At 38.2% G+C, this 19,077-nt stretch overlaps 1 protein-coding gene across 2 annotated transcripts in view; it reads left to right on the forward strand.

The window, feature by feature from the left end:
- NLK (nemo like kinase) overlaps positions 1-19,077 on the forward strand; it is a 53,025-nt gene that overhangs the window by 23,009 nt on the left and 10,939 nt on the right. For both annotated transcript variants that reach the window (XM_035560934.2, XM_035560936.2), the window contains exons 3-7: positions 3,753-3,882; positions 5,547-5,602; positions 12,800-12,906; positions 14,335-14,420; positions 15,365-15,574. In XM_035560934.2, the coding sequence (XP_035416827.1) occupies positions 3,753-3,882; positions 5,547-5,602; positions 12,800-12,906; positions 14,335-14,420; positions 15,365-15,574 (589 nt within the window). The remainder of the gene's footprint in view (positions 1-3,752; positions 3,883-5,546; positions 5,603-12,799; positions 12,907-14,334; positions 14,421-15,364; positions 15,575-19,077) is intronic.

Below are 19,077 nucleotides of genomic sequence, written 5' to 3' on the forward strand. Positions count from 1 at the left end.
CCAGGGCAATCTTTGTTCTCGCAGCGTCTGGAAGAAGGCAGATAGGAAGTTTCTGAGAGGAAATGTGGTTAAAGGGTGGCTGGTAAAAGTAACCCCTGGAGGCCCCGGGGGTAGGTTCCCAGAGCTGTGCCTCTGGTAAGTGTGCAGCCTGTGAGGTGCTGGTCACGGGCAGAGCAGGATGCGGCCCTCAGCACAGATGGAGTGCTCCCCCTTGCTCAATTGGGAATGAGCCGGCAAGCAAGTGGAAACTTGCTTTGGTATTTATTCCTCTCCCAGCAGATCAGTTTCATCCTGCCTACTGACAGGTTGCATTTCAGAAACAGCTCTGTCGGCTGCTGTAATTTCCGTGGCTGTTTCTTGGTGCTGCTGCAAGTGTGAGACCCGAACGTGGCTCAGAACCCGCCGTGTGCGTAGCCATAGCGGGACTGCTTTTTGTCCCCGTGCACGTAATCCATGGTGCGTTCTGTCCAAAAGCCCTTCAGGATATCAGTGATAACAGAGCACCTGATGGACCGACACTGCTGTAATGCAAGCGCTGCCAGCCCAGCAGTGCAGAGTTGTCCCCAGTGCCTTTTGTCAATAGGTGTTTTGGTTGTTATTAACCTCTAAGCCCAAAAAGTCAAAATGTTCTTGCTGTTTTTTAATAATGCTATTTTTGTTGATAGATAATTGCATGTTGTTCAGACGCTTTTTCAATGTCTTGTATGTTTCACATAGCTATGTGAATTGCATCTCTGACCCATTTATAAAATTGTATTATGTCAAAAATAACTAAAAATTCAAAGTTGATTCTGATGTGATGAGTTATTTGCTTGTTAACATTTACAAATGGTTCCTTCTTCCATGACTAATTGGAAGGGTGTCTCTCTGTTGTGATAGCATTGAAGTTCAGAAACTGATTGCTGTAGATACAGCCTAAACATACACCTCGGATTCTCCGTCCTAAAGCATCCAATCCCCATAACAAGAGAGAGTGATTAACAAAAGGACGAGCTATCTGTAGTTCTATGGAAATGGACTTCCTCTCGCTGTAAATAGTCACCATGATGGCCAAGTTTCAGACAGGAGATTCTTACCAGTCATGGAAGGTAGCATCACTCCTCTAGGTATTGGTCAAAAAGTACTTCTCGGTGACTTCTCCTGATGGCTTCACCACAGCCCATTTCAGCTTCTGTTAGTACATTTGCTTTTCTTATATCTTTCTAAGGGTTTTATCTGACAAGCATTGGTTTCTTCTCTCTTAAATTGAAACTGTTTTAGGGAAGTTGATTTGTTTACTGCTCATTTACAGATTTTTTTGTAGTTATGCTTTTAGAATACTTATGTTTTCTAATGAAAAATAATGAAACAAAACCACACATTGTCATTTTCCTCCCCTTATTCAAAAATAGTTGTAGAGCATGTTCTTAGCATGCTATAATATAGCACAATATAAAATTACTACGAAATGTTACTGTGACAGTTTTCAGTTGGATATTTTTCATAGCCAGGACAGCTGTTTAACTGTAACTTTAACTGTGCTGTTGAATATAACACAGCTGAGGAAGGTGCTTGTGGACCGCCTAAATAGTAGCGGTCATTTTTCAAATACGTCAAAAGATATGTTCAAATTGCCTAAGGTCTCAGGTCCTGCGTCTGTGCAATACTGAAGCTTTTCATCCTTGTGATCCACTAGGGAGTTTCTTCCCTAGCCCTGCAGGTCCTCCTGATGGCAGTGTCTTGTGTGTGTGCAACAGTCAGCAGGTGTTGGAACTCCAAAGGAAAAAACTAGCAGTTTGGGAGCATTTGTAGCATGATCAGTGCAGATCTTTCCTAATGTAATTTTACGCCTTTTTTATTGGAGCAAGAATATATCCATTTAATTCCCAGGAATGAGCCTTTAAGTTTTCTTTTACAGGTTAGAGGATTGGTGCTTTTTTTTTTTTTTCTTTTTTTTAGCTTTTAGAAAGGTGGGGTGGGCCAGAAAGGCTGCCTCTTAAAGCGAGGCCCCCAGTAATGAGCTGAGCAGTGGTGCCTGACCTTGTGAGCAGTGGGAGCTCTCAGCTCGTGCCGGGATCAGATCTCTATGAACCTGGGAGCCACTGCTTCACAGCGGCCCTGCTGGGTGTCATTCAGAACCTGCCTCTGCTCTAATCCTGAAGCCACAGGCCAGCTGAAATGTCACCTACACCCGATGAATAGTACCGGGCTTTGCACGTGGGCTCGCACAGGTTCACCGTAATCGGTGGATGGAGTTCCTACACGGCGTGAGGGAGGATTTTCACTCTGGCCCGTGGTGAGTGCTGACTTGTGTTAGCAGTGGATTTTCTGTAGCTCTTCCAGTTTTCATTCCCTTTCTTGCCAGAGGCAAGAGGCAAAGGTCCTGCACAAAACAGGAAGCAGGCTGTGAATTAAAAGACTTTTTCAGATTCTTTTCAGCTTTGTGTTTCCCGACATAGAAGTAGTCTGGCATCAACTTTCCCAAGTTATCCCCCCCTGTTTAAAGTGTAAATACGTAGTGGCTGTTCTGGAAGTGGTGTAGCTGAGTGTGCTGGGATAGTTCCCCGTTGACTCCCAGACACTAGTGTCAGGGGCTACTTCCGACTTTTTGGACTTCGTTGGTTTGTATTTTGAAGACAGATGTACTACTTGGAGATAGGATCTATTTGTATAGCCAATTCTAATTTTGTATTTAAGTGCTTAAAACAACAGAGACCTGGGACAAAAGAGAGAGCTTTCTGTGATGTCTGCATGAGATTCACATGACAGGTAGAAAAGACAGCAACTTCTTAAGGTCAGATGTGGTCATCAGGATACATGGCTGGATGTAGATTCTTACGTGGTTACAGCATTCTGCTGAGAAGAAAGTTATCTTGGCCATCCCAGTAAAAATATGCAGGGAAAAAAAAAAAAAGAAAGCTTCCTAATGACTGAAGATCTAGAAACCCTGTTTTGTAGTGAGATTTGTGCAACCTCACCTTAAAAACAGTGATAGGGAGTTGAGGCACCATAATCTCCTTGCTCTAGTTCTGTGGTTCTCATTATAAAATTCTATTTTCAGAATCTAATTACTTTAAATTAAAATGTTTGCCATGTGCAAAGCACCTTATAATTTCTGAACTATGCTTACATCTATGCTTACATCCCATAAGCTCTTTGGGAGAAAGACAGGTGTCATGCCCATCTTACACTTGTGGAAACTTAGATTCCATGTGCTGTTGCATCTCCAGATGCAAAGTGATTTAGTGATAGATCAAGTAATAGCCTTATACTTGCCATTGTGCCGTCTGAATGGGATTATTAAAATTTTCACCCTGTTTTGGGAGGAAGAAGAAAGCAGTAGTCCTGATAAAATCAAATCTCTGTAGCTCAGACATGTTTTACTCATAATAAGGTTTGCCTTGAGAGGTGAAGGAGATATTTGTGGTCACATCTGCTCCTCAGCTCGAGTTGTTGGTCTTCAGCTGCAGTGTATGCCAGTGGCAGGCAGCATACGCATGGATGGGTGTGCGTCGAGCCACTTAGAAGTTACCAAGCTTGCCTGCGTATGTGTATATGTACTCTAATCAAAGAATGATCACGCTACATTTTATAGACTCTAAAATACGGTGCACAGCACCCTAGCTTAATACTTTTTTCGCTCTGCAATGTATTTTGCATTGTTTTGACTCACCGTCTAAGTTGACAATGATAAGAACTCTTAAATATTCTTTTGTGACGTAGAGAAGTTGACTAACAGTCGTATGTGATGTTCTGAATCTTTTATTCTGTAGGTCAGTAACAGATCCACGAGATGGAAAGAGAGTTGCACTCAAAAAGATGCCCAACGTCTTCCAAAATTTGGTCTCTTGTAAAAGGGTCTTCCGGGAGTTGAAGATGTTGTGTTTTTTTAAGCATGACAATGTAAGTAGTTTTAATGTATTTCAAAGTAACTTTGAAGTATAATATAAAGTGTAATTGTAAAATGGTGCTAGCTGTAGCTAAAGGTTTTTTATTATTATTATTTTAAGTTATAGAATATCTAAAATGCTTTAAAAGTTCTTCAATTTTGTATTCACCAAATTTCCTGGAAACTCAGACACTGCTGTTGTAAACACTGGAAAAAATTAAAAACTTGATTGTCAAGAATCTAGGGGTATTCGTAATTTTCCTTCCAAAATGATTACAAATAGGCAATACACTTCAACCTAATTTTATTTTAGGCTCTAGATAAATTTCAATCTGCACAAAGCTATGCCAGCTGGAAACGCTTTTGCTTCCAAGCTGTTTCTCACTCCATCTTCCTCTCCCCTTTGTCGGAGTTTATTGTGCTCTCAGTTCTTCTAGCAGAGTGGCTGTGCAAGCAGTCCTAAATCTTCTTCAGGTTAAATCAGCTAGATTAAGTTAAACCATTTAAAAATGATTTGAATTTCCCTTACGGTTGTGTCTGAAGTGAATAAGAAAAGCACTTGCAGTAACTGTTCCACAGTTGCAACTGTGGATGTGGTAACCTCTCCCTTCGGTGCGCAGTAACAAGCATCTTGGGAGTACTGTCTTCTCCTGCTGGAACTGGTTCAGGAAGTGGGAATCTGTTTTAGAACTTTATTTCGCTGCTTTTCTTCCTTTCTCAAAATAGCTCTTTTTATTATTATTTTTTTTTTAACCTGAGGTTATTCTATTCCAAGAAAGATTTTATTTATGACTAAGCCCTGGATTCAGATACATGTTGTTAGTGGGGATGCAAAAGAGATGGACTGGCTTGTGAGCTAGTGCCAGATTGCAAGGAGTTCCTCCTCCACGCTATCGCCTGTCCCTGGGAGATGCTCTGGGACAAGACTTCTTTTGAACTGGGATCTTAAACTGCTTCTTACCAGGATTTTTATTATGGGGGAGTTGTTACTGAGGGCTAGAATTGAATAAAAACATCTGTGTAAGCAGCCAAAATTCACGCTTGATAACCACTGAAGTCTGTGAACTTCACCCAAATGATATGCATAGGACAGGACCTAAAAGACTACATGCAGGTAATATTTTTTTCCTGTGAGAGGATGTAAATTTTGTGCTGCTGCTTTTCTGCCTTTTTGCCCTTCACAGAGAAGTTAGGTCTGAGCTTCTGGTTCAGTATGCGAACAGCTTTGCTTTTTGTAATTCCTACATGGAAGCAGTGTATCAAAGAACTGTTGAAGATGAATGACAAAAAAGTGTAGTATCTTTTTCATTTCTCTGTTAGAATTACTTCTTTCCAATATTTTATGGATATATATTTTTGAGATTAAAAAAAATATAGTGGGTAGATTAATTTATGCTTACAAACTAGTACCAGAAGAGCTGGATTTTTTTTCTTAAATTTAAAAACAAAGGGGGAGGGGGGGGAAGGAAAGAAAACAGAGAGACCTGAATGTACAGAACAAAAAATCTGACTAGATAGACTATTAAATTCACACACTACTGAGATAGAATATTGGTCTGTCGGTGTGGGGTAACATAAAACTGTGTTCTAAAAGAAAGGTGCAGTCTGACTGTCTTTTTGAAAGGGATTTTTTTTTGTTTGATTGGGGTAGGTCTTGATCTTGTGTGGTGTTTCCTAGGTACTCTCAGCCCTCGACATACTCCAGCCTCCACACATTGACTATTTTGAAGAAATGTATCCTAAATATAAAATAGAGCTTCCTAATTGAGGTAGGTGTAATTTTCATTAGCTTAGAAACTGCAATTAGCTGGTGGAACTTTTCTAATAGAAGTACAAAAACCTTGAGCCTGTATCTGAACAGTTTTATTAGAAGAAGGGAATCTACTTTTAAGAAGTCTTGATTAATGTTAGCATTGGAGAAGCGCTGGAACATGAAACTCTCAATATATATGAACCAGTAAATGCAGTGCATTGTGATATTTACCAGCTTATACTGCTGCTACCAATTGTGAATCCTCCAAAATATTTATCTGAAAACTATATCCAGTAATTATCTTCCTATCAGTACCTTAAAATACTTTCTGGCGCTTTCAGAAAGCGCTGTTGTCACACATGCTTTGAAATCATGACTTTTTGGGGATGCTTCAGCAGGTTAGTTGGGTTGTGGCTTTCTTTGTTCAGCTCCTATCTTGATCAAGAAGACAGATTTCACAGTGTGTGTGCTGTTGGATGTGTCGCTGGTATGAAGTTACGTGCTATCTGTGGGTAACCATGTTAAAAGTTAGATTGTTCATCATGACATGACATGAGAATGTTATGTTTTGGCTTGTTTCCTTTTCCAATCTTTGTTTGGGTAAACTGTTTTGGGGCTGGGAATTTCTGCATTGTAAAATCCTGAGAAGTGATTCGTTAAGCTGGATAGCGTTCTTACTGACTAGTTGGTAGAGAAGTTCTGGGACTCAGAGCAGATTGTGTTAGTACTTAGCTTGTTACATTGCTAGAAATTATTTTAATGCAATGAATTAAGTACAGATTTTTGTGGTACAGAAAGTGTCTAGGAATATTGGAATATTGTGAGATTGATTTAGAACATATATATTTATTTATTTATTTAAAATTGGAGTGATTCTGTTCTTCTCTGCAGACTTCACTAGCTACAGATCAGGAATCGTAATAAGGGTTGTCTGCCCTGGGATAAGCTTAGCTACTGCCAAGTTTTGTATATAAAACCAGAAATGGTAGTTTCTTTTATGGTTAACTGATTTTTAAGTCATTCTGACTAGTATGTTATGGGGCTGTGTTCTTTTTATTATTTGTTGAATTTCCTGACTCTAATATTGGTTATAAAAAACTTTGCTTTGTAGTCATCTTTCTCCCTTCTGTTGCAATAATTGCAGTAAGTACACTTAGGATTGTTAAATTCACAAGAAAAATGAATGTATAGGTGTTTCAATTTCTATACACATTTTTAATTGTATCTGCTTTTGCTTACTGTAGCATACAAACTTACTTCAGATTCGTTTTAAGAAGATTAGGTAACTGTAGTCCATATCTGGGGGACCAAGCCTTGAAAACTTTTTTTTTCAGTCCACTAGTTCCATGATGCTCCACTTTCACAACGGAAAACTTTTTCCATTAAAGTGAATGTTAGAAGCAGTTGAAAAGACATAATTTTTGTCAGTCTTGTATATTGACTTGGAAAGATTTTAATGCTAGTAAAAGAGAAGGTGTGGAGCAATTCCTCCCCATCGGTCATATTAAGAGGTGCCAGAACTATTTCCTTATTTCTTATGGAGTAAATACCGTTCATCCGGCCAGTGAAAGGGATGATGATAACAGCGCTGGGATACCAAGTAAAGTATGCTCCGGTTCCCTGGTCTTTCCCAGTGTCCTTAGAACGGGCTGCCTTCTTGTTTGGTGAGTAGCTGTCTAAAATGTCATTGCAGCAAGTTCCACACAAGCAAATCGAACAGGGGCTTCAAGGATTAAGAGGATTAGTATATTCTGTAGAAGGCTATGGGTTGCCATTTTGCAGCTGGTAACACAACAGTTTATGTTCTGGGTGGATCAGGAAGAATTGTGACTTAGATTCTCAACAGAAAATTATGTGAACAGAATAGCTTGACATCCGTTATACAGGTAATGAAAAAATTGTGTTATTGTCATACCAGTAAACTCTGTCAGAAAGAGTCCAAATGTCTGCTTGAATGAACCATCAACCAAACTGACTCTATTCTCTCTGTAACAAGAGCAGCTTTTGCAGAGGTTTAAAATTTCACCTTATTCAGCAGTAAAGTTGTAATACCTTTATTGCAGTATTTGCGGTATCTAGTTGGATAATATTGCTTGGAACTGAAAATGTAATTCTAGGAGTAAGCTCTATCTACATGTAAGTATACCCCCCAAGCCCAAAATTTTGTCTTCAGTTGGGCAGAAGTATGCATGAGCACCAGACAGACTTCTGCAGGAGGGATTTAATTGATTAGAAGCTGGCTCTGCAGGGTGACATGAGTTCAAAGTCCCTTCTTATGGTGAAAGTATATCTAAAGGCCAGCTTGAAAAGCTGAACAGCATTACCAGCTGACACTACAGACTTCTTTTTTTTTTTTTTTTTTTTTTTTTTTTTTTTTTTAAAAAAGAATAGGCTGTTAGTTCAACACAGAGCTGTCTGCTCCGTTTAATTATCATTTAATAAGAGAATGAACTACTCATGGAACTTACTGAATCTCAGTATACTGGTATTACAGTGATTTTTCCCTGGAATGCATCAATGTGAAATTATTTCTATTGAGAAGATAGTGTACTCATGGGAAAATACCGGAGAGGTTTTCAAGTTGAATATCGTGTATTGTTAGCAGTTATCTTTCAAGCAGAATCTGCTAGCAGGATGTGTCTGGCTGTCAATGACTCAGTAAAAATAGACTGATATTTTCCCCCTCTGTCTTGTTAATTTTAAACCTTTTGTAGGTACTCGATAAATTATCTTAATTTCTGTCTTAGGGATTATGACTTGGTTTTTGAAGAACCTGAAATGACAACCTGAGAGAAGGTTTTAAACTGCTAACTTTGAGTAAGAATTCTTTACTGTGTGCACCGATATTTGGTGTTGCATCTTTTTAAATCTGTTTAAAAAATATTTGTAGAATAAATTATTAGTAATAGTAATAAACTGGGACTGGCACTATTTGACATCTTTGATAGCAACCCTGAGGAGAAGGAGTTGGGAGTGCAAGCTGATGAGATGCTCAGCATGAGCCACCTGTATCCTGGGCTGCACCAAAAGCAATGTGGGCAGCAGGGCGAGGGAGGGGATTGTCCCCTTCTGCTCCACTCTCGTGAGACCCCCACCTGGAGCCTGCGTTCAGCTCAGGCCCTCAGCACAAGAAGGACACGGACCTGTTGGAGTGGGCCTGGAGGAGGGACACACAGATGATGCTTCTCTCATTGTGCCCTGGCTGAATTAGGTTGAAAGGCTGAATTTTCTCTGTATCAGGAAATTGGCAAGAGCTTAAAGCCCTGACCTTACACAGAAGTAAGATTCAGACAGAGTTCTAGCATTTTCTTCCTTGTGTGAAGAACTGACCTTTTAATTCATTTATTGATTGATTGATTTGGTGGGGGCGGGGGGGGGGGGGGTTTCTGCCTCCAAAACCACGTCCTTCCAAAAACCTTGTGCTATTGCTCGTCTGTAGTCTTTGACATGTGCCACAGATTGCCATTTCTACCTCGCATAATTAGAGGTGACTCCATAGCAAACACACTGCCATTAGTAATTTTCTGTGGAGAGGAAAACATATTTTAAACATATAAAATGAGTTTAGATAAGCATTAGATTAATTAACTTTTAATAATTCTTATGCTGTTTTTTACATGGACCAGATCTTTTGCGGGGTGTGATTTGGACATTGATATGAAATGAAGATGTGACAGAACTTTTTCTATGAAGAAGCTATAAGGTGTGTAGAGAGTTAGAACAGAACAGAGATGGCATCAGAAGCAAAGCTTGATATGATCCAAATGTAAAAATAATTATAACCTACTAAAATAGGAGTAAATACTTTGTCCACGTTTTATAGAAAATCTTGAAATATGTTAGAAATATTTGTTTTTTAAAAGAAAGCATGTTTCTTTGAGTTGTTTTTTTTACAGTTCTTTCTTAGTGTCCTGCAGATACACACTTCCCCTCCACTGGTGGCATCCTGCTAATCCACCTAACCCGGAACTTGTTCACAAAATGCTGGCCTCATCCCAGGAAAGAATATTTGTAAAATTAAATTTTGTAGTATGTGGAGACATAGTGAAGAAGAATCTGAGTCATTATGAGAATATTGCATCACAGTACTCTAATTCTTTGTTAAAATTTGCTTGTCACTGTGTAAAACTTACCAACTCAGCAGTTTCCCAGTCCGAGTAAGTGACGTTTTTCTGTGCTGTGCATTTGCCTTGGTAATTATTCTGAAGCGAATTGGTACATTTGTAGTTCTAATTTTGTACAGCTACTTAACTAATTACTGCTGTCAGTTGCAATTTTTATCTGGTAGTGATGTTCAGCTTAGCTGCATGTTACAGCTCCAGTGACCACCTCATAGCCAGCATACTGTGTGTGTTAAAAAAAAAAAAAAAAAAAAAAGTGCAGATACCTGTCTGAGTAGTTGACAGAAATCCCACAGGGCTCGTGCAGTTTGTTTTTGTTAAACATTTATAGTAGTGGCCGGAGTAAAGTCATTGACCCGCTTGGGCACCAGCTGTTTAAGAAGCTGCCACATTTATAAAAGGAAGGAACATCAAGCAAGTGCTGCTTTTGCTCTTGTTTAGAGACCCTCATTAAATTATCTAGAGACAATAATCAGATAGCTGCTGTTCAAGTTAATGGCACCTTTGAGCCCCTGTCAAGAGAGCTTTATTTAACGCGCAGCAGACCTGGAGTGGTGCAGGTGCCATTTCAGGCTCTCATTTAATTTAAGCTGCTTTAGTTGGCATGGCAACTAGTTGAGACATCTGGGAGACATTATGCTCAGGATTGAGGTTTAGGAGGATTTGTGGTGTAGCAAAACAGAAATCTTATCATAATAAAATGCAGAGTAATGCTTTTGGATTGTTTTTTTAATACTTACATTAAAAATGAAATGCAAAGATGTATTGCAGTCATAAGGTAAAACAACGAATTTAAAAAGGCTGGTATAAATATTTAAGAGGGCCTTTGCAAAAGGAGAAGAAAAATTAGAGGACTGGAAAGTACGGTGCTACAGGGTTAGTTTTTTTTCTTTACGAAGTAATGTTAATAACTTTTATAGGAATGCAGTTGTACTTGGGATTTTGGGCCAGAAAGTTGGCAATATTTATTTTCTAAAATGAATTTTTGTGTGGTGTGCTAGTGACAGGTGAGCAATTTGGCTGCTTTTTTTTTTTAATCAGATAGGTTATGCAGAGCAACAGATGGAAGGAGAACATTGATTAGGTAGAGATGAAAGAAAGTTAAAGTTTTCTCTAGATGGTTGTAAGTGCGGTTTAACCTGTGCTGATTAATTGCAGATAATGGGAAGAAGAAGTAGAAGTTTCTGCTGAAGCTGACTTGCTTACTGTGTTACCCAGAGATAAATATCTCAACAGAAGTCAGGGTTTGCTGTTATATTTCAGGCGTGATATGTAACAGAGCTGGTTATGAAGAGCATTGAACCAAATGATAAGGCTCCTACAGGATATGGTGAGATTTAAAAGCAAAACCAAACCCAAGCCTCGGGGCTGACCTAGTTACCTTCCGTTGGTTTCAGAGAGGAGGTCAGGGCACACTTAAAAATGCCATTGCTAGGTCGTGAAGTCACCGGAGCTTCTGCACAGCAGATGTGTAGGACAGGTAACACTGGAGCCTGTGACTTGCTCACGTAAAGCAAAATCCCGTTCCTTTCTATAGAGCAGTAGGCCAACATGTGAACACATCAGTGTTAGGTGGCAGCCAGTGTGAGGACGGGTGACTGAGGTGTTCCTGATTCCTTCAGGTGATCCGTTTGTGCTTGTGGAAGGCTGTGCCTGCTGCCTACTGCTCTGCCTTGAACTGTGAGCAAACCTGGTACACCAGGTGAGAGAGGAGGTTGGGGCCCAGGAGACAGAGCTTTATTTCTAACTCTCTCCTTGATCTCTTGCACGACCTCGGCAGCGTGCACCACCTCTCCGCCTCGGTTTTGTCTGCTTCGAACGTTGCCGGGCTTGGTGTGGCTCCGTGCTCACCGCAGCAGTCTGTGAGGTGTTTGTGTTGCTAAAAGTAGGAGTTAATGTATGGCAACTGAGTTTTTACCTTCTTTGGCCTTGAATGTAATACCAGAGATGTTCTTTTTTGTCTCAATTGTGACTGCTAAAGGTAACTTTTAAAGCAGTAATATTTTTTAGTCATTTTATCCAGCTTATTTGATGTAAAAGTTGAAATAAGCGTTTTCAAAATTCTCAGTGTTGCAAGTTGAATTCTTCCTGGAAGTTGAGGTGCTGTGGTTTTGCTTTGAACTTTTGCAAGTGTTTATTACTGTAACATGTTCAGGAAATTGGCCCAGTGGTATTGATTTTGTGGGTTAAGATATGCTCCTTGTGTCTTCCATATTCCTCCATTTTTGAAACATTTTATTTTTAGTATTTTCAGTGTCTCCTGAATAAACATAATGCCCTTCTTAATCTACACCTTACCTCAGGATAAGCCACAGCATTTTGTATCCCTTTGTACCTTCAACTGTTTCTGTAAATTTTCAGCGGGCCCGATTATGGCCATGTCTGCGGGCACATCAGCTGGTGGGTTCTATTTGTCTGTTTTTTCATTTTTCCTTCAGACAGAAAATATTTTGTTTGTGTTAGTTTCTCTTCTCCTGTTATAACTCAGAAGAGGTTTTATGGCTGGGATTTGGATGCGTGTGTACGTGATGCTTGCGAAGGTGAAATAGCAGATACTGGGCAAATTTGGGGAAGTGTGTGTGTTTCTAAAAGTCTGCGTAACAGGACATGTAGCAACCTGCAAAGTACTTCTGATGACAGATTTTCATAGGCTTGCACGTGTCATGTTGATATATGTCCAATCTAACGATGCTACTTCTGTTGCTTGTAATCTGTGGCTTACGCATTGTAAGGGAAAAATTAAAGATTTCAACATGCCATTAATTACGTTAAGAATTTTATTTTGTTTTCTGAATCGTGATTTGACTTGGGGATAATTTTGTAACAACTACCTTAATGCAAATGGTATTTTATTGAATAATCTTTTCTCTTTCACAACCTCTTATTTATTTTCATTCTTTTAAGAGTTTGGAGACTGACCTCTGTTTTGTAAAGAAGCTTTATTCTTTGTTACTCTATAGCTCTGACCTATAAGAGCTCGAATTTCTAAATTAGAGTAAATGTTTCAAGAGATTACATGCTGGACTTTCTGCTTTTGCCTTAACTAATAAATTGAAGATATGTTGTCACTGAATTGATGCAGAGTGACCTCCATAAGATTATCGTCTCTCCTCAGCCACTCAGCTCGGATCATGTCAAAGTTTTTCTTTACCAGATTTTAAGAGGTAATTTTTTTTCTTTGAAAATGAATGTAAGTTATGTAGTACTGTTATATTTCTTTCTCTGTTTCTTAATGTTTGTTTTCAAGACATCCTCATCTTAAATAAGTTTCCTTTGGAAACTCAATTTATTTTTTTAAAATTTCATATTATAAATTAAGCAAGCATTAATTATTCGAGTTATAAGAATATGGCAGTCCTGCTGCCTTCTGTTATAGTACATGGGTGCAGATGGCAAGGCTTCATCCACAAAGGATTTTTTAATGGTCTATGAAAGAGTGAAGTTCAGGAGGGATGTGTGTTTTAACAGTCCCCTGGTGCTTGTTGAATCAAGGTACAGAAGGGACACCTAGGCTGAACCAAACTGGTAAATATATAACTATGCACGCTTAATGCATTTTTCAGAACACTAGTTTAAATTGTTAGGGAACTGACCGCTAAAGTGTAATTTTATCTAAAACGAGTCACTACAACGGTCATTTTAAACATGATTGTTTTGGTCTTTTTTAGTTTAATTTGGAAACTTCTATCCAAGAAATTAGATTATTTTGCTTGCCTTTTGAACATCTGATCATTGTCAGTCCAATTGTGTTTCCATTGGCTTTATTTGCATAGTTTCACTGGAGTAAGCTGACAGTAAGCAGTCAGTCTTATCTGGTAGTAAATTTGTGAAGAGCAGAGCAAAGGAATCTAAATGATATCCAGTGAATATAGGCTACTGATAGTACCTGTTGTGCTAGAGAAAAGATTTACCCACCTAAAGGACAAAAAGGCATTTGTGCCTGTGTGATTACCGGGTTTATAATGGCTGGGGGAATGCTCAAAATTCAATTTGTTATCCAGATGGCAATGCAAAATTGTCAGTTGAAGTTTCTTCAAGAATTACTTCTCATTCATTTTGCCCAGGCATTTGACCTGAGAGCTGTGTTGCCCAGTTTAATGCTATAATTTATTTGCTCTATATCTGTATGCTCATTTATATATGCAGATTAGCTTGGATTTAATCTGAGTTTACTTCTGAAATGCAGCTCTTAACTAGGAAATTTTTAAGTCAAATTTTAGTGCTGCAGAAATTAAAATTGTTACTGGGAAACAGAGCAGTAAGAGCCATGTTGGTATTCCAGGGTTGTGATTACCAGAGTATCTATATCATAACCAGAGAGGTCATGTTTAGGTTTTGTTTTGTTTTGGGGGAAGACAGAAAAGACTGCTTCAATCGCTCTCTGGGTCTAGTCTGTATACTCCAGAAGTTTATGTTCATTGAGAGGTCAAATATGTACTAGATAATTGAAGTGAGAATTGTGAAAAAATGAGCTAATGGTGAAGTATTTGCTCATCCGGAGTTGCAGGACCTTTCAGGAAAGTGTTGTCAGCCTTAAACTTCTTTTGAAAAGGAAAAAGAGGTACTTATTTTAATTTTGTTTAATATTTCAGGTCTGAAATATCTACATTCTGCTGGCATTTTACATCGAGACATTAAACCAGGGAACCTACTTGTGAACAGCAACTGTGTTCTTAAGGTGCTACTTAAATTTATTGAAAATGTACATATGTATATGCTGTTCATTATCAATCAGATGTGTTTTAATTTTTTAAACAAAACCATTTAATATAAACACTTTTCCTGTGAAGTCATTGTAAAAGAAAAAAAATCCTACAGATTCTTAAAAATAAATATAAAGGAAATGAATGAACGTCTTCCATTTCCCTTTTCTCTTTACCTGTCCCCAAATCTATGAAAGCAAAGCAGACATGATTATTTTGTCTGACTTGAGTGGGATATCTCATGCCCTCAGCAGTTTAGAAAGGCAGGCAGTTTCTCCAGGTATGTGTTAGTGTTCAGCGTGCTAGGTAAAATAAAGGCAATGCAATATGCTCGAGATTCTTCCATTGTCTTCTTGGGTATATGAAACTTCGGAGGGCTGAGACATGTTGAATAGTGATGCCAAATACCAATAAATTAAGCTTTGTTTACATTGATTTGCTAAGCATTCTAATTGTGAAAATTTTGGTCTGTTTTCTTAACCCTTCTGGTTAAGGAAATTTAAAAAAAATCCTCAGAGGTAGCGAAAGTGAGAGAAGGTTGAATCTTTCTGTAACTTTTTGAAGTATATCATGAACAAATGAAATTTGCTTTGGGATGAAATATTCTGAACCCAAGAGGTTGCCAATGTAATTATTTTTGCTGCAATTTTTTGTACTCTTGTAGATTATGAATATTGTAATGCCAAATAAAAATATACTGTGATTTCGAATAACTTGTAGAAAGTATAAATGGATGTGGAACAAAGTAGTATAATTTCTTTCTATTCCCTTTTCCCTTTGCTTATGCAGTTACAACAGATTATCTGATTTATTTAAATGCTGGCTTGGAATTTCCTACTTCGTTACCACAAGGTTACCTATTTGAAATGCATTAAGTGTTTTGGTTATTTTAATTTTTTTATTTACCTTCTCAATTTAGATTTGTGATTTTGGATTGGCCAGGGTGGAAGAATTAGATGAATCTCGTCACATGACTCAGGAAGTTGTCACTCAGTATTATCGAGCTCCAGAAATCCTGATGGGCAGCCGTCACTACAGCAATGCTATTGACATCTGGTCTGTAGGCTGTATCTTTGCAGAATTACTTGGGCGAAGAATATTGTTTCAGGCACAGAGTCCCATTCAGCAGGTATAATTAAATTTCCCTTTAAAAATCTACTGCATAATTTCGTGGAGTCAATTATTACTGATCCATTTTGAATCTCAAACTTGCTTTTGTTTTGCTTGGTTTACACACAGGCAAAAAAAAAGAACTACTTTGAAACACTGAAATGATAGCTTCTAGACAGTATTAAAAGTGGTTATTAACATTAGTTTTTGAAATGTGTATTTCTTATATTCCCCTGGAATCTGCTGCATTACTAAAGTCTACCGTAGTCTACTGAGATACGGTAAAGGTGATGTAACTGGGATCAAGGTTTCCGTAACAGCTAATATGAGAAAGTAACAAGTTTCTATCAATATATAACTGAAGATACAGTATTGGCACTTGAACTATTCAACACACCAGTAGGTAGTTTTGCTCAGACTGCTTCATTGTAGTAGCGGTCAAGTATGTAAGGAGATGTTCAGTATTTTCTTCATCTTATATAGCTGCTGCTAGGTGTAAAATCATTCGATTTTCTGGAATACTTCATCACCACTCCAGCAGTAAGCAAACTAATGCAACATGCCTGTATCTCTACTATTCTTGAAGTATTATTTTTAAAGTAGATCCAAAATGATGTCTGCAGTAAGGTATTAGAGATGGATGCTTTTATTCATTTATCTAAGAGCAGGAACAAGATGTGCTGTCATAAAAATGTTTTATGTCCTTAGTATTCATCAGTAGATTAGAAACTACATAGCGGAAAAATTGTGAGATTACTTACATTGACTGGCAAGAAATAAAAACACATTCCAAACTTCTTGTTAAAAGGGACATTCCAAACCCTGTACTTTTCTTGTTTGTTTATGCACGAAGTATTCTCATGGGCTTGAGAGACATTATTCACACTGGTATGCTATTTTAAACATTCGTATATTTACAATGTTTTTGCATTGGGCATATATATATTTTTCAATGCTGTGTCATGTCCAGTGGCTCTTGTCATTGTCACCATAGAAGTGTTACTAAGTTTTCCTGCTAGAAGTAAGGGAAGAGTTCTAAAACTGACTGTGCTGCAGTTCCTAACTGTGATCAAGTTAATAAAGAGTTGAATTATAAAAGCAGACTGGAACTGGTAATTTTGGTATTTTAAAGTTTGGATAGTAAAATATTGAAATAAATGAATATATCTAGGTTACTTACTCAAGTTACAATAGCTAACTGCGAATAAGAATGTTACGGGATTTCTTACAAAAAACTAAGACATGAGATAACCTACCGTGATAATTGGGGAATACCGTATTTGAAAATGTTTCTGATTATCTAGCACCTCCTATTTTTGCTTTTTATCAATGCTGTTTAGAATAGTTAACATTTATCCTTAAAAATAACCATTCACGTGCCTGAGACGACAAGCAGAATCTATTTGGAAGGATCTGTTTGTCAGGAAGAAAGGCGACTGGGGCAGATCAGCCAATCCAGCGCAGCCGTTTCCAGTAAGCCCAGCAAGTGTGTGGTGCTGCATTTCTGGGGAGCTGTGTAGCCCGCCTGACTTAGCAGCACAGCTGTGTGCAGACAGGGAGCGCTCACTGTCACACGTTGGCATACAAACAGTGGGATTGTTGCTGGGTCCTGCTTTGGCCTTTCTGACATCAGTGACTTTCAGGTGAGCAAGAGCCTACCAGTAGGAGCGGGTTTGTAGGGCAAGGGGACTGGGATTGAGGACCTGACATCTTCGTTTACCACAGTTCAGAGAGGAGATTTGCTTTGGTTGCACAGTCTGAGTGCCCACCAGCAGATGAAATACCTTGAGATGTTCTTGTGAAGCACATCTCCCAGGTAGCTCAATCTAAAAGGCATCCAGCACCTGTGCTCCAGAGGCTGGGTGCAAACCAGAGCCCAGGTGGGAGCAGCTGAGAAGCTGGCTTTGGAAATGCGCTTCTCATTCTGACCTAAAACAACAGTGTAGATTTACAGGCATGAAACCCATGTAACTGAGGTTAAATTAAAAACTAATGTTTTGTAATCTTTTTTTCTATTTTTTACAATAAAATTTAAAAATAAATTTTGTAATACTTTAGAAAAAATGTGTTTAATGACTGATGACATGCATCTAGATAAATGACTGCTTAATAGAAGACTTCTGTGAGTTTATTGGAAATGTATGGGCTATGACAAGACAACTTATATTTTTAGGGACATTAAACATGAACCTCCAGGAGATCATTATGATTTTTTTTCCAGTGGTTGTTTTTTTTGTTGTTTTTTTGTAATCAATAGAATGAAGTGTGTGTATTTGTAGCTATATCTGTATCTATAGATATAAACATAATTAACATCATTGCTGCATACTTCAGGAGTAGTTGGCTGAAAAATACAGGCGTTTAGGTGCAGTCCACATTCCCTGGTATGCTGGTATAATTACTTCTTATATTTTGTGAATATATCAGGCTTTTATGATATCCCCTCCATGTGTGTATTTCAAAATATTTTTCCCACATCTAAAAAACTCAAGGTCTAGGACTTTTTTTTCCTCTCTAGTTCTCCCTCTCCTTACAAATGTAGGTATTTTGCTGTCACCCCTCTCTGAAGCAACGATAGCCACAGCGAGGACGTGGTCAGTACAGGATTAGGAAGTTGCACGTACCTCGAGGCCCCTCGCAACCTCTAGGGTTTCTGCTCACACCAAGGAAGGGTAACACATTTGGTGTGTAGACAGTAATCACATTTCACAAGTTGAGACCAACAGTCAATGAGTGATTTTTCATGCATACAAGGGCTGTGTAATGATGATAATGGGTTTATTCTCAGAGGAGAGGTAGGCAGTTGCTCGTTAGCATGAGTAGATGTGGTCATGAGGGAAGACTTGGAGCCAGGGAGCTGAGCTCACCACTGGCAGGAGTTTTTTATTTTGTTTAACTCCTGCGGGGTTGTTTTTTTTTTTTATTCAGTATAGGAGCGTATGCACATACTTTTGCAGAAATAAGGTGAATGCTTGTCTGTTGCTTTTAAAAATTAAAAAGGTGAATGAAATGTCATTTCATTTAAAGCTGATAGCAGTTTTAAGCACAGCATCATCTTAGTTCTTTTTTAGGTAGTTTTTATGTTCCTTATAACCAGCACCACTCCTTTTCTTTCCTTTGGTGCTGGATGGATATAGATAGATACTGTTTGTTTGTTTTAATTATTTTCCCCATATATTGGATTTTTTTTTGTATAAGACATTTGTACATTTTTTTCATCTTCTGTGGAATTATTCGTGTTGATATTTTGTGAAAAGTGCAAAATATTTGTGTAAAGTAGAAGTTGACCTGGTTTGGGGTAACTTTGTGTGGTTTCTTGGTATGCAATGCTGATGTTCAGTTGAGAACGTTTGGTTTTTAGAATGAATAACACATCATTAACAGTACTTCTCGGTTTTCTTCATGATATAAAGTTGACTTTTGAAATTGCAATAAAATACATTACTAAACCAGTAAACAAAACAAAGCTTCCAAACTTGAAAATCATCCTTCTTTTTTTTCAGTGAAGTTACAAGTGTTTAC

Source organism: Cygnus atratus, chromosome 20 (genome assembly GCF_013377495.2).
Source record: "Cygnus atratus isolate AKBS03 ecotype Queensland, Australia chromosome 20, CAtr_DNAZoo_HiC_assembly, whole genome shotgun sequence".
In the NCBI taxonomy this organism is placed as follows: domain Eukaryota; kingdom Metazoa; phylum Chordata; class Aves; order Anseriformes; family Anatidae; genus Cygnus; species Cygnus atratus.